At 40.6% G+C, this 12,682-nt stretch overlaps 2 protein-coding genes across 5 annotated transcripts; one reads left to right on the plus strand and one right to left on the minus strand.

Annotated features, from left to right (window-relative positions):
- Window positions 1–3,445: 3,445 nt before the first annotated feature.
- Window positions 3,446–5,473, plus strand: atoh1b (atonal bHLH transcription factor 1b). The gene has a single exon (XM_083566812.1). It carries the CDS (start codon window positions 3,456–3,458, stop codon window positions 4,149–4,151), a length of 696 nt encoding a protein of 231 aa, XP_083422938.1. The 5' UTR covers window positions 3,446–3,455; the 3' UTR covers window positions 4,152–5,473.
- Window positions 5,474–6,338: 865 nt separating this feature from the next.
- dok3 (docking protein 3) lies at window positions 6,339–12,581 on the minus strand. 4 transcript variants are annotated; one of them, XM_083566809.1, is made up of 6 exons: window positions 12,504–12,581; window positions 11,941–12,052; window positions 10,716–11,012; window positions 8,301–8,412; window positions 7,696–7,865; window positions 6,339–7,198 (listed from the first exon to the last, which is right to left on the minus strand). In XM_083566809.1, exons 2-6 carry the CDS (start codon window positions 11,995–11,997, stop codon window positions 6,455–6,457), a joined length of 1,380 nt encoding a protein of 459 aa, XP_083422935.1. In that variant the 5' UTR covers window positions 11,998–12,052; window positions 12,504–12,581; the 3' UTR covers window positions 6,339–6,454. The 4 variants fall into 4 exon arrangements, with proteins under 4 accessions (XP_083422935.1, XP_083422936.1, XP_083422934.1 ...); XM_083566810.1 differs by lacking the exon at window positions 12,504–12,581 and adding an exon at window positions 12,193–12,211; XM_083566808.1 differs by lacking the exon at window positions 12,504–12,581 and having other exon boundaries at window positions 10,716–11,009; window positions 11,941–12,194.
- Window positions 12,582–12,682: the final 101 nt, after the last annotated feature.

Raw genomic sequence — 12,682 nt, forward strand, 5'->3', positions numbered from 1 at the left:
GTAGCATCCAGTTATATGGTGTAAGGTGTCAATGTATAAGTCGATAGCATCCAATATTTGGTCTATATGTCAGTGTTTAAATCTAAATCATCCAGGTATATACGGTTTATCATGTCAGTGTATAATGTTTATAGTATTTAGGTGTGAGGTTGATAGTATTTATATATAGAATTAATATAGTGTCAGGGAACAGTAACGTTTATAGTATCCAGGAATAAATCTGTAGTGTTGTCTGTAGTGTCCATATTTAGGGTGTTTAGTGTCAAGATATAAGGGTTATAGCATCCCCTGAGATTTAGCTCCAGACCTCTTTCTTTGGCGCCATTAATGTAATTTATGAGATTTTTTTAGATTTAGTAACAAGTACCTATGATTGATTTTTTTATTTTATTTAACACTGGCTATGTCTGGTCTGTAAGGCCTGTTCTATCTGAGTGGTCTCAGCATCTGAGAAGATGACACATGCTCATAAAACTTATCATGACCAAGGTTTATGGTGACATCATTTCGCAGACAGCGAGGTGAGCGGAGTCAGATTAAAATGCTAATGAATATGGCCCGCGGTGTTGATTGGGTAGTGTTCGGGGTCACGGGCTGTAAAATATGGTCGCTTTTACCGAGGCGAAGGAAGGACAAAGAAGCTGAGAGATCTGCCCTCCTACATCAAACTGAAGGTTCAGATGAAACAAGTGTCAATGAATGCTGTTAGCTAGAATTTTACGTAGCCTTCTCGAGGATAGTTACGGTGACAAACCTGCTTTTTCGGATATTTACTGAGGTGCCAGGTGTCGTAAAAAAAATTGCAGGGCAGCACAAGGATTTGGAAGCCAGGTCCAGTCCGCTGGCCCGTGCATGGCCGTCTGCCTCAGTGGGCTTCAAACACCGGCACGGCGGGTGGCTGGTCCCAGATTGACCTTTGATACGCTCCTGCCACCTTCCACTCCCCCAGGTCTTTGGGCCACAGCAGATGGGGAGTGAGACTTTCTCCCCTCATTGCCTATTCGGTAGGGCTGCAGGCTGTTGCGTGCGCCAGTAGGGTGGCGAGGATTAAACATGCGTGGAGGAAAATGAATGGACGCAGAGCGTGCCCATTTATTCAGCTCCATGTAAGGCTCATTAACCCGATGACGGGCTAGCAGGTCATGCTAATTTCCTTATTTAGCTTTAATATTTATCACATACGCACAATCGCTTTTGCTTTCTCTCTATTACATACTCAAACACACACAAATTGCTGTAAGTCTAGAGCTTTGTAACATGTTGAAATGCTTCTCTGTTGTGAGGATGTGCTAAAAAGTGTCTCCCATTCTAATCTATTCAGTTTACAAGAGGGAAAGAGTGCGATATACATAATGATTATATTATTAGGGTGTCAGACATGGAGCTGTAGGTGAAATCTTTGTTTGCACCCCGTCAACTTTTCCCCAACACACCAGATTTAAAAAAAGTTCAACCGTAACCCGTGACAGCATATGGGAGATGTGTAGCAAGTCTCAGACTGGGCGGCGGGTGCCAGGGGACGCCAGGCAACCCGCCTTGCGCCTCTTTTCATCCCTCCCTCAGATGAGCAGCCTCTCGGGGGCCCCTGGGGCCCGACTGACTTACGACGATCTTCCCCGCACCCCACCAGCATTCCCTGCCAAAACACAAGGCTGCAAGTGTTCCACTGCTGATGGAACTCAGCCCCTGGGTGTACTGCAAGCCAAAAGCCAAAAACGCTTACAGGCAGGAAATGCAGAGTTCTGGAAATACAGAGTTTCAATACAGAGTTTCAATAGTGCTTCAGGTCGGAAATATTCACCGATTATTGATCATTTGCATCAATTTTAGATCTTTAAAAGAATTTCAATGGAAATTTAGTTTCTATAGATTTTTTGTATTGAAAATAATATTTGACTTATTGTCTATAAAATCGATTTGAAAAAATTCAGTAAAATAATTTGCTAGTAGTTAAAATGCATATATCAAATCAATTATTTCTTTAATAAAACAGCATTTAATATAAGCTTAACACATTTTTTTTTTAAAGAAAGCATTTTAAGAATGACTTAAATACACAGTAAAATGAATAAAAAATGATTAGACTAAATTGAATATATTTATATTGTGCACGATTACTTGCTGTATAAAACAATAAAATATTAATATTAATAATAAACAATAAAATATTCAAATTATAAAAATGCACAAATTTAATTACATGAACATGCTAAATTAATTAGTTGTAATAAAAAAAGAGTATACCTATTTATTTTAATGTGTTTTAAATGTAAATTTGTGTTTATTCAGTAAATTTTAAAAAGTACCAGTATTATGTGCACTTCAGGAATTTCAGAATGAAATAATTTTTCCCCTTTGACATGCCACAGCAGTCGATGATCTTGGATCAGTGCTTGTTATTATTATTTGAGCTCATCTTGTTGACCCGAGTGATTCATTGCTTGGGCAGGAGTTACGGGGGTTCGACAGGTGTGCCGCCTTCCACCTGCTCGGTTTTACAGCCTTACACACTCCGCTGCTCCCTTTTACAGTTTATTTGAGAATTGACACAATCATACATCACGCTGATGTAGGAAGTCAGCTTCTGCCCCAGTGGTGCTGGCTGTTGATTCCTGAGTAGAAGGATGTTTGCTCAACAGTCCCAAGTTCAGCACTGGTGTAAATGTTTTGCACACACTCACAAGGATATGGAATTAATTCTTGAAGTTTTCACTAGTTTTAGTTAGAAGAAAGTTTTGTCTTCAGTTCTGCAGTTCCTGCCATAAAAATGCCATGAATGTCGGTTTACACAAAGACCAACACATGTAATAATCAATCATTTGTATCATTTTTTTTTCTTCAAAGTGAAGAATCACATTGTAATTTGTGCTATAATGTGGCATCCCCCTCTTCAAAAACATCATCCATCACCAGAAAACAATTGCCTTCCTAAAGTGTCAAAACCACAAATCCTCCTTTCTTCTGTGGGCGTCAGGGGAACTTTTTCTATTGGCCCTGAAACACCCGACTGTAGCTCCGAGGGGAGGAGGGTCCAATCGCAATGGGTACTAAAGGAGCAATCAAGGCACCTGGATGAAGGAAGTGTCTCAGTGCCTGAGATGCACCATCACTTAAGATCTTCCAAGCCTCAGTTGAGGTTTTTTTAAACACGTTTTTTCTTTTTTACTCAGAGCAGAATTTCTTCGAGCAGGAGCTTGAAAATTTGGTTTGAGGAGGCGAGACTGGATCAAGGACTTCTTCTTTACCTGCAAAGTTTTTTGCAGATTCATTACTGGTCTTTTGCTTATTATTGAGGTGCTGGGATTGAAAAAAAAAACAGTGTGTGGAGAAGTGTTGGAGAGCATCAAGGATTTTTGCTCCACGTTTACATTTACATCACTTTTTTTGAGGGGGGGGGGGGTGGGTGAAAGAAAGCAGACTTGCTGGAAGTAATAAAACTGTCTCAAATTCTGACCATGATGGCCAACGCTGAACTTCTGACTTGGTCAGGAGCGCACGTGCCAAAGCGCCCGCAGGACGTCCCCCAGGCCGAGTGCGCGACGCTGACCCGCAGCGACCCGCGGGGTTGGATAAGCGCGCACGTGCGCGCCCCTGCGGCTCCGGCACGCCCCCGTTCCGACCACTGCGCGCGCGCCTCGCCGGACGTCAACGCGGACAGATCGCCGGACCCCGCGGCCGCCGTCGCGCCGAAAGAGCGCGCACTGGGCGCCGCGCACAGGCACCGGCGCGTCGCGGCGAACGCGCGCGAGCGGCGGCGCATGCACGGCCTGAACCGCGCGTTCGACCGTCTGCGCAGCGTCATCCCGTCGCTGGAGAACGACAAGAAGCTCTCCAAGTACGACACGCTGCAGATGGCGCAGATCTACATCGGCGAGCTTTCCGAGCTGCTCGAGGGCGTGGCGACGCGTGGCACCGGGGACGCCCCCCGCGCGCGCCGCTGCTTCCAGACACCGTGCGCCGGTTACGCCGTGGACGCCGCGACCACGACCACACCGCCCGCTGCCCCCGTGACCGAAGGACACGTGCTGATCCTTTCCGCGCCCTCGGCTCACTTTGATTCGGAGAAAATGGAGCTCGCGGGGGCCAACGGCAGCGACGGAGAGTCTTCACACTGCAGCGACGCCGAAGAAGTACATCCGGGAACTCAGTGATTATAACATATATGCAAATGACTGTGTAGTGATTTTTAAATACTCCTATAGATGCCACTAAAGCTCACCTGTGAAGCCCCAGTCAGCCTGACTGAAGCCCCTGAATCACCACTAGATGCTAACACACACTCAATCTAGGCAGTTGCATATAAAACTTCATATACCATCAAAATGTATGCATTTTGTCTAATTGAGCTCATTTCGATATCAAACTATGAGCAGACACTCATTGTGCAAGCTGTAGCGATGCCTATTATACAAGGAGGGGTTTTTCCGCCATAGGAAAGTCTTCACAACTTTAACATTAACAACGATTAACGACAAAACAGTCCTACGAATAGACTTCTGTACAATCTATCCAAAGTTTTTACCCAGTCGAGGGCTCCTGAAGCTACACGCTGAGATGTTTTGCCAATCCTAAAACTTTGAAGGGTTTGCAGACCGATTTCACATTATAAAACATTACAACAGCGTTATCAGTAATTGCCCTGTAAACACTCTTCCCTTTACTTTTATTGTTCTCGTTTTTACCCTCTCGTCTTCTGTCCAAACAACCGCGCCGACTGGTTTTTATCTCTGACGCTCAAGTGTTTACTCAGTGTACGATTTTAAGGAAGCACATTTACTCATCTACTTTTATTTTCTAGATCGTTTTTTCTTATTATTCGACACTTCTTTCGTCCCTGGTTGTTTTTCCTTAGGAGAGAGAGACGCGATTAGCCTATAATAGCCTATTTGAATAAAGATTCTGCGTACAGGGTGAACCATTGAAATCGAATGATGGGCCAGAAAACACTACAGAAATATTTTTTTAGTAACAAATTAGAGTCAGCTTATTTATTCTACTAATATTAGTGTATTTATGACTTCTCTAAATATATAACCGGAGACCAAAACGACACGGTTAAAACACAGGCCGCCGCCTACTTTTTATTTTCTTCCTTTTTATTATATATTTGGTTGAAATTATCTGAAGGATGGTCTTTGATAATCCTGTATTGTAAAGTCCGATAACAAGGCAATAATTTTTTCCCAAACTATGTATTATCAAGGCCCTAAAAATAAAACCCTGCGATTGTGTGTGGGCTCATAAAACTATTATCACTGTCTGTGTTTTAGTAGACATTAAACAAGACCAAATAGATACAGTAGATGTTCAAGTAGACTGTTGGGGGGGGGGGGGGTTAATGAATAAATATAAACTTGTCCTACGAAATAACGATCACCATGCTTTTTTTTTTTCTTATTTGGGTTTCTGCACTTTATTATCTGAGCATTGCGATTTACATCCACACATTACATAAATCCACTGCCAATGAACCAACTGCTATTTATGTATATAATGTATTTTTTTACCAATACAAATTGTGGAAATAAAAGCATTTGCTGATTTAATGTGTGTACCATGATTTAAACATAAATACAGATATTAATGTCTGTATAAGCACAAATAACTTTTTGTACATATTTTACATGTTATTACAGTTACAATATGGATAGTGCAAAGAAAGGGCCTGAATCTAATCGCAGACAGCCAACCCTGAGCTCATGCAGGGAGTTTCGGCTAATCCAGAACGATCTGTTCAGCACCGACAAGTAACTGTTGCACGTTATTATGCCAATCTGTTCTCTAGAGGCTTCGAGCTGATGACTTGTAATAAGCACAATCAGTGATTTACTACTAAAATATACATTATGTTTAGGATTCTTTTTAAAACATGGACATATAATTGTAAATAATGTAAACATCAAAATAGTCATGGCTCCGTTGGTTGTCTCCATAGCAGGGTGAACTATTAAGCACAAGAGCAACATGTTACGTTTGGTGGCCAGCAAACCCAATCAGAGCTGCAAGGGTGCCAATACTTTAGCACAGCAATACTCAAAAGGCATTCAGGCAGAGTGCAATCAATATCATTCGTTTACAATGACAACGATGGCATGGTGAACGATCGCATGAATATCTGGTGCATGACAGTCATGCTACATCATCACATTCTTTACGTTCCGGACCTTCAGCTAACGAGAGAAGGTCTTGTTTTCAGATCATCACCTGAGCCGTGCCCTAATGTCTGGTAGACATTCTAGTCCATTCTGTCAGGGTAGTGTTTCATCATTCACCTATCTGCACTGTTTCAAGCTCTATCGTACACTTGGTATCAAAGAAATTGGTTTGAGACCTGAGTGTTTGTTTTTTGTTTTTGTTTTGTTTTTTTGCACAAATGCTTTATGACAGCTGGGAAATCAGATCCATATTGTTTTATACCTTCTGGGTTGGGTTTCTTTGAATAGTGGAGAACGTTTTATTTTTTTATCTCATAGTAATCCGGTTCAGCCAAGAGATCTGGGCTCGCTTCGTATGATTTGGGTGTAGGAGACGGTCCGGGCCTGTTCGGTTCTTTGAGCAGAACTTCGGACAGGATTTGTTTGAAGTTGACCGGGACTGCTGTGTAGCAAAATGCGGAATTCTGTCGGGTGTTTTTAAGATGCCCTTGGCTGGTATCTCTATCTGGTTTTTTTCTGTCACTGTGTTTGATTGAGCTGTACAGCGGGCTGCCAGAAGTGTCCGGATTTGACTGGGTTCTTTGGTTAGAGTCACTGGAGTCATAATGAGGTTTATTGTCACTAATGTCCAAACCTACTGGCTTTATTTCTCTCACTACTGCAGTCATGGGTCTGGGTAGAGGCAGAACTGAAGGTGGGGGTACATTTCTCGGTTTGGGCAGGGGCTTCACTGTGGCATACACTGCTTGACCACATTCAGGTTGAGGGCTTCTGGGAGGCAGTTTTATGCCAGGGATTGCTGGAAGAGCAAGGTTTCTTCGAGAGATGGCTGTTTTTGGAGATGCAGGACTGGCTGCCTGCACCGGCCGCTGGATCGTATTTTGTTGTGGCAGTGCAGTAGCTTTGGAAAGCAGATCTTGTACGCTTTGATGCATGATAGCCTCCTCGATTGCCTGGTAAATCTGTGGCCCCTGCTTGGAGAGGAAAATGAAGAGGCCCTCTCCTGTTTGGCACCGACGGCCTGCCTCGATAGTTATTCCTTCCTGTAACAGCGTTTGAAGAAAAAAAAAAAGTATAAAACCTTTGTCGAATTTGAGAACCTGAAAACGTTGAAAAAACTGCAGAGGACGAATCAGCCATGTCCTTGACTCGACTCTTATTTGCTGGAACTTGTTTGAGGAAATGTTTAAAATTATGCTGTAGATAATTTTCTGCAGGTTATAGTAATGAGCTTGTCCTTGCCCAGTGACACACATTTGTTTTATACGTGCAGTCAATACATAATTACTTGTCGCACAAGTGTCGGGTTCACTCTTTCTTGTATTTTTATTCATGTGTTTATTTGTGAAGAAGGGTAGATGATAAGGTTAATAGTATGTGGGGGATTATTGGTGGATTACAGTTCAAAATATCATTTTCTTTTCACATAGTCTATGAACTGTAAACGTCACATAACCATAATTATGGAAATATAACAATAATAGAAAGCTAAAAACAAGACCTGCAGTTGCCCCTTTGAATATGTTTAATTATTACATACCTTGACCAGGCCAAATCTGCGGAGTAAACGATACGGCCAGGAGAACGCAACATGTCCAGTCTTCATGTTTAGCAGACTCAGAGCCTCTTTCTCAGGAGACAGCAGGTACGAACCGGACATGCAGCAACGCACAGATGCCTCTGAGCTCGCCACCGTCACCTGGAACTGACCTGTACCACGAATGGGAAAGCACATTAATGTAAATCAACAAATGCCTTTCCGTACAGTCAAGCTTTCACGAGCTTTGAATATTCTAATTATGTCACTAGCACCCGAAATATGTTACAGTTTATGTCACACGAACAAATCGAGCAGGGCAAACGTATTGATGTCATCAGTTCTTTTTTCCACTTAGTCTTACTGACTGTGTGAAAAGTAAACACAGATGTAACATTAGCATTTCCTGCCAAGACATACAGTTCTTGCAAACCACTGATAACCATCATGACCTGAGGTCACACTCTGCAAGGCCCAGACTCAAACCTGTGAACCCCCTGGAGTTGACAAAGAAAAAAACCCCAGCCTTATTCAATTAGGTGCTTTATGATGTGCATCGTGGAGGAAATAAACAAACTGACAAAACAATAATAAAAAAAGGTCCTCACCTGGACACAAGGAGGAGTAGATATCGTTTTCCGTCATAGTCGTGTCAACCGTCCATCGGTTATCACCACCTTCTCCCTGCGCATTCTTAGTCTGGCTACATTCCTTGTTACACTGAGAATATAAACGTAGATGTTACAAAACGGTCAGAAGGTACCGAATTCCTCTTTTTTGCACCGTGTCTTTGAAGAGCAGCCAGAAAAGATCTTGTGCAAGCAACCAAGTGAGATGCGAAGACGAGGTGGGGTTTATCAGTACTTCCTCATCCTGCAGGTTCGGTTATCGCACAGGACAAACGATTATTCCCAGCGGTGTTTGGAGGGGCATGAGCTATAAAATAATCTGCTGCTTTATTACCAGATTGTACAATTTTACATATAGACAACAAACGTGGTGGTCGGTTTTATTTGACGATAATTGGAGAGACTTTTTGTGAAGATCTGGGCTGATTAGGCTTCGATTTTGATCGTGTACCAAAAATGAAATGTGTACTATAAGTAACGGAGGAGTTTGACACGTTTGTAATGTTTCACTAATTAAAAGTGGTTCTCGAGTCCATTATTGGGTGCCTTTTAGAGGAGCATGTGTTTAAATAGTGCAATGATAGTTGCATGATGTCTCACAAAAGAGGAGTAAAATAAATGTAGTTTATTTGTAGAATAACAGTTTTTTTCTTGGGTGTGACGTGAGAGAGAAATAATCACAGATGATCTTGCATGACAGTGGAAAAATATCAGAAACATTTTGGTTCCTGTTATCATTCGGCTTTCTCACCAGCTTCTCTTTCCTAACCGCTCTCATGACATTAAGACGAAACTATGCACATTGTTATGTTACAAGAAAATTGAAAATGCACAATTATGCATATATATATATATATATATATATATATATATATATATATATATATATATATATATTTTTTTTTTTTTATCAGAGCTTGTGTCTTCTGCCTTTATTAATGAAATAATCACAACCACATATTAAGACCTCATGGGTTTCTAATGGAAGAATCAAAGGCGTCCATTTTTTCAAACGTTTGCATCACCGCCCAATAGGATGCGGCTAATTTGATCACGTGACTCGTCATCATTTATACTTAGATTAATTGGAACAACGCGACAGACAGACGGGCTCTCAGCTAAAACTATATAATGTATATTAAAAAAAAAGACGTTTGCAGGCTAAAACTTCTACAATTAGATATTCTTTGGTATTTTAACTCAGACTCATGCTGGTAAGTGTTAAACTTATTAGTTCACATTGTTAATTTAACGGTTCGGTGATTGCAATCTGTATGCTAGTTGGCTAAATTATTTAAAATATGTTTATCTCTCATGTTGTAGAGCACTTAAATGTTATTTGTTGAACAAAACGCTTCACTCTTCAGGAAACAGGTCGAGTAAAAGTTGTAAAAAATGTTATTTAAGAGTTTGAAGCCGTTTTATCGTCGCGCATAATAGCAGGCTCTGATTGGTCATTTGAGCTGTCAATCAAATCGTCCTTTCCCTGTAAGAAAAAGTGGGCGGTGCTTGATTGAGTTTAGAAACCTATTTGATGCATACTTATACAGTCATACAAAAAATATATAGAATATTAATTAAATATTATTTAATATAATTTTATATATATATATATATATATACATAAATATATAATTTGAATAATATAATTTAATGCAAAATGTACTGAGTGGAGCAGAAGTGCATGATGATTACTGGCAGGTGATGATTTACTTATTATACCATTTAACCATTATAGGGTTTGATTATTACATATATAATGAAAATGTAACTTAATTTACCATAATGCAGAATCAGTGGGAGCTTAATTTATATATATGATATTATTATTAATTCTGCAACGAAAGTCAATGAAATGGAAATAAAATGGATTTTGTTCTGTGCAGCTCTGGTAACAAATTACTGGCAGCCTGATGTTTTGGGGACCCCTGGTATAGAATTTATGATATTAGAGTTAATGATGGAGTAGGAAATGCTTTTTTTGAGATGGTCTCATGTATGGCATAACAAGAACGAGAAGTGGTAACTTCGAAATGCACTACTTGGTTAATGACGTTTTTCTGGTGCACCACACGCACTAAGCATAAAAGCTTCAAACCCAGAAACACTAGTTTAGTAATCTTGCGGTAGGGGTCTTTGCGTCACACAATTATTAGTTGTCCCAGTTTGCTTCTTACTGATTGGCTGCATGATTTTACAGTCTGGGCCAGAAAGAAATCAGCCCCAGCATCACTTCTTGTTTTTTTTATACCTCAGAATCATCTTATTTGTATCATAATTTTATTTTATCATAATTTTTAAGACATTATTAAATCAAACTTCTGACCCTCAAATGACTTTCTAATCGTCTCGATTTTCCTCCCATTACTTGACCTTGCTGTGCAGGGGGTTTACCTGAAATGCCAGCGAGCAGATGATGGATACCCAGTCTTCCTCCACCGGTGCCGCCAGCGTGTAGGTGCGCTGAGCCGTGTTTAGGTAAAACGCTGCGCAGTCTGCCGGGCAGCTTTCAGCCAGTGCCGGCGTCACGCTGAGGCACTCGGCCAGCCGGATCACTCGTTTCTCGGCCTTCTTCAGGGCGCCAAGCCTCGCCGACACGCCCGCACCCTCCCGTATATCGCACATCTCAATGCGACCGATTCCCACCTGGCTGGGCTTAAACACCGTCACCCAGATCTTCCTCCAGATCTTCTATTCATCACACAAGGGCACAGTAACATGGAAAGGTATGCATTGTATGTCTAAGATTTCCTCTTTTTCTTTTTTAATAATCAAACAATTATAATACAACACTCTCTTTCTGATTGGTCAGCGTTTAGTGACAGAAAAACTTTTCTGATGTTTGTGTGGTTTATTGGTAAAATGATAAGCTGGAGGAGTTTTATAATTATTATTGGAAAAAAGGCAGATAAGAGTTGCTAGAATGTACCTGATAACAGGAACCGATTAACACGGCGGTATAATTATATACGGTGTTGTTTCACTCTGTTGTTGCTTATTTTCCTATAACAGCATTCCCTTTGAGGTTCTTTAACTATTTAATGCCTTTAAATTAAATGTTGGTTTTAGCAAGCAGAGAGCGAACCATATCAGTTTTTATATTTATATTCATAGCCCGTAAACGCCATTGTGCATACGGAGACGCCTCGGGTGCCTAAACAGCCTCCATCTGCAATGTTAATATCATCCACACACATTTGCAAGTTCCCACGATTCGTTATGAATAATTTAGCAGCATTCTAATGCTGGTGGATTTGGTTGGGGGGGGCAACAAACGTGTATGTCTAGTCGGTCAGTGAAAAGCACAAGAGTTTGAGTCTGGGGCAAAAGTGGACAAAAATATACAGTTGGGGGAAAAGGACATTTTGTTAAGTTATTTTGCAACCAGGGTGTGTAACAATAATTCTTGTCCTTTTATCTTTCTATATTTTTATATATTTAAAAACAAGGTTTCTGTGTTGGATTTGGTCCATTTACAAGTAACAGGAAGGATTTCTTTAACACAGCAGGTTCTCCCAGAGTATTTCACATCCATAATAATTACGATGAATAAATGTTATGGTAATAATTCATAAAGTTAACACACCAATGTGTGAGAAGTGTTTTATTAAAGACTCACCTTTCCGAATTTGACTCCCTGTAAAAACACAGAGCCTTCTTTCACTATTACATCCATTGTGCTGTTCGTTTCACGCTGGAACTTCAGAGGAACTGAAGTGCGCCTCACCGACCTGTGGCCAAAAAGATTGATATGCGTTTCCGCTCTCATGTTACCCAATTCACCGACAGGTCAGTTTATAAGCAACATTTTAATTATAGACAGATAGATCTTTGCGGGGAAGTAACTAAGGAAGTGAAATATTGTAAGTACCAGTTATAAACCAAGGTTATATTTGTAACATAACCTACAGATGAGAGAGAGTGAGCAAGAGAAGGTTTAAAAATGGCACCAAAAGATGTGATTCTCTGATAAAACCAGAGTTAAAGAATCTTTGCAAAATATCTTAGTTCCTGTTATGACTTGGTCATTTTTTTTCTCTTCTCTCGAAGTCGTCATGATGTATAAAGCTTGACTCCTATAAACGCTAAATAAACAAAATGTCGGTGATAACAGACATCTTACGTGCACTGTAATATTCTACAGAATAAAAGAAAGAATAGGAATGAAATTATAAAACTGACCCTTTGTGGAACTTAAATCTGAGCACGAGCACGTCGCATTAACCGCGAGACATAAATATGCAGTGCGACTTCGCTAATTAGAGAAAGAAATGTTAAGAGAAAATGTTGGATTTTTCCAATTAAAAAAAACATTTGAATAAAAAAACTTTTCTCTGCTCAATCACCTGGTGGAAAAAAGA

The sequence above is a fragment of the Silurus aristotelis genome, assembly GCF_946808225.1.
Source record: "Silurus aristotelis genome assembly, chromosome: 17".
Lineage (NCBI taxonomy): Eukaryota > Metazoa > Chordata > Actinopteri > Siluriformes > Siluridae > Silurus > Silurus aristotelis.

Excerpts from the sequence above, each read along its gene's own strand:
- atoh1b (XM_083566812.1), top strand. The coding sequence starts at position 3,456 with ATGATGGCCAACGCTGAACTTCTGACTTGGTCAGGAGCGCACGTGCCA.
- dok3 (XM_083566807.1), bottom strand. The coding sequence starts at position 12,090 with ATGAGAGCGGAAACGCATATCAATCTTTTTGGCCACAGGTCGGTGAGG. Across the intron at positions 11,013-11,940 it reads AGGGAGTCAAATTCGGAAAG|AAGATCTGGAGGAAGATCTG; the intron begins GTGAGTCTTTAA and ends TGTGATGAATAG. Across the intron at positions 8,413-10,715 it reads TCTGCTCGCTGGCATTTCAG|TGTAACAAGGAATGTAGCCA; the intron begins GTAAACCCCCTG and ends TTATATTCTCAG.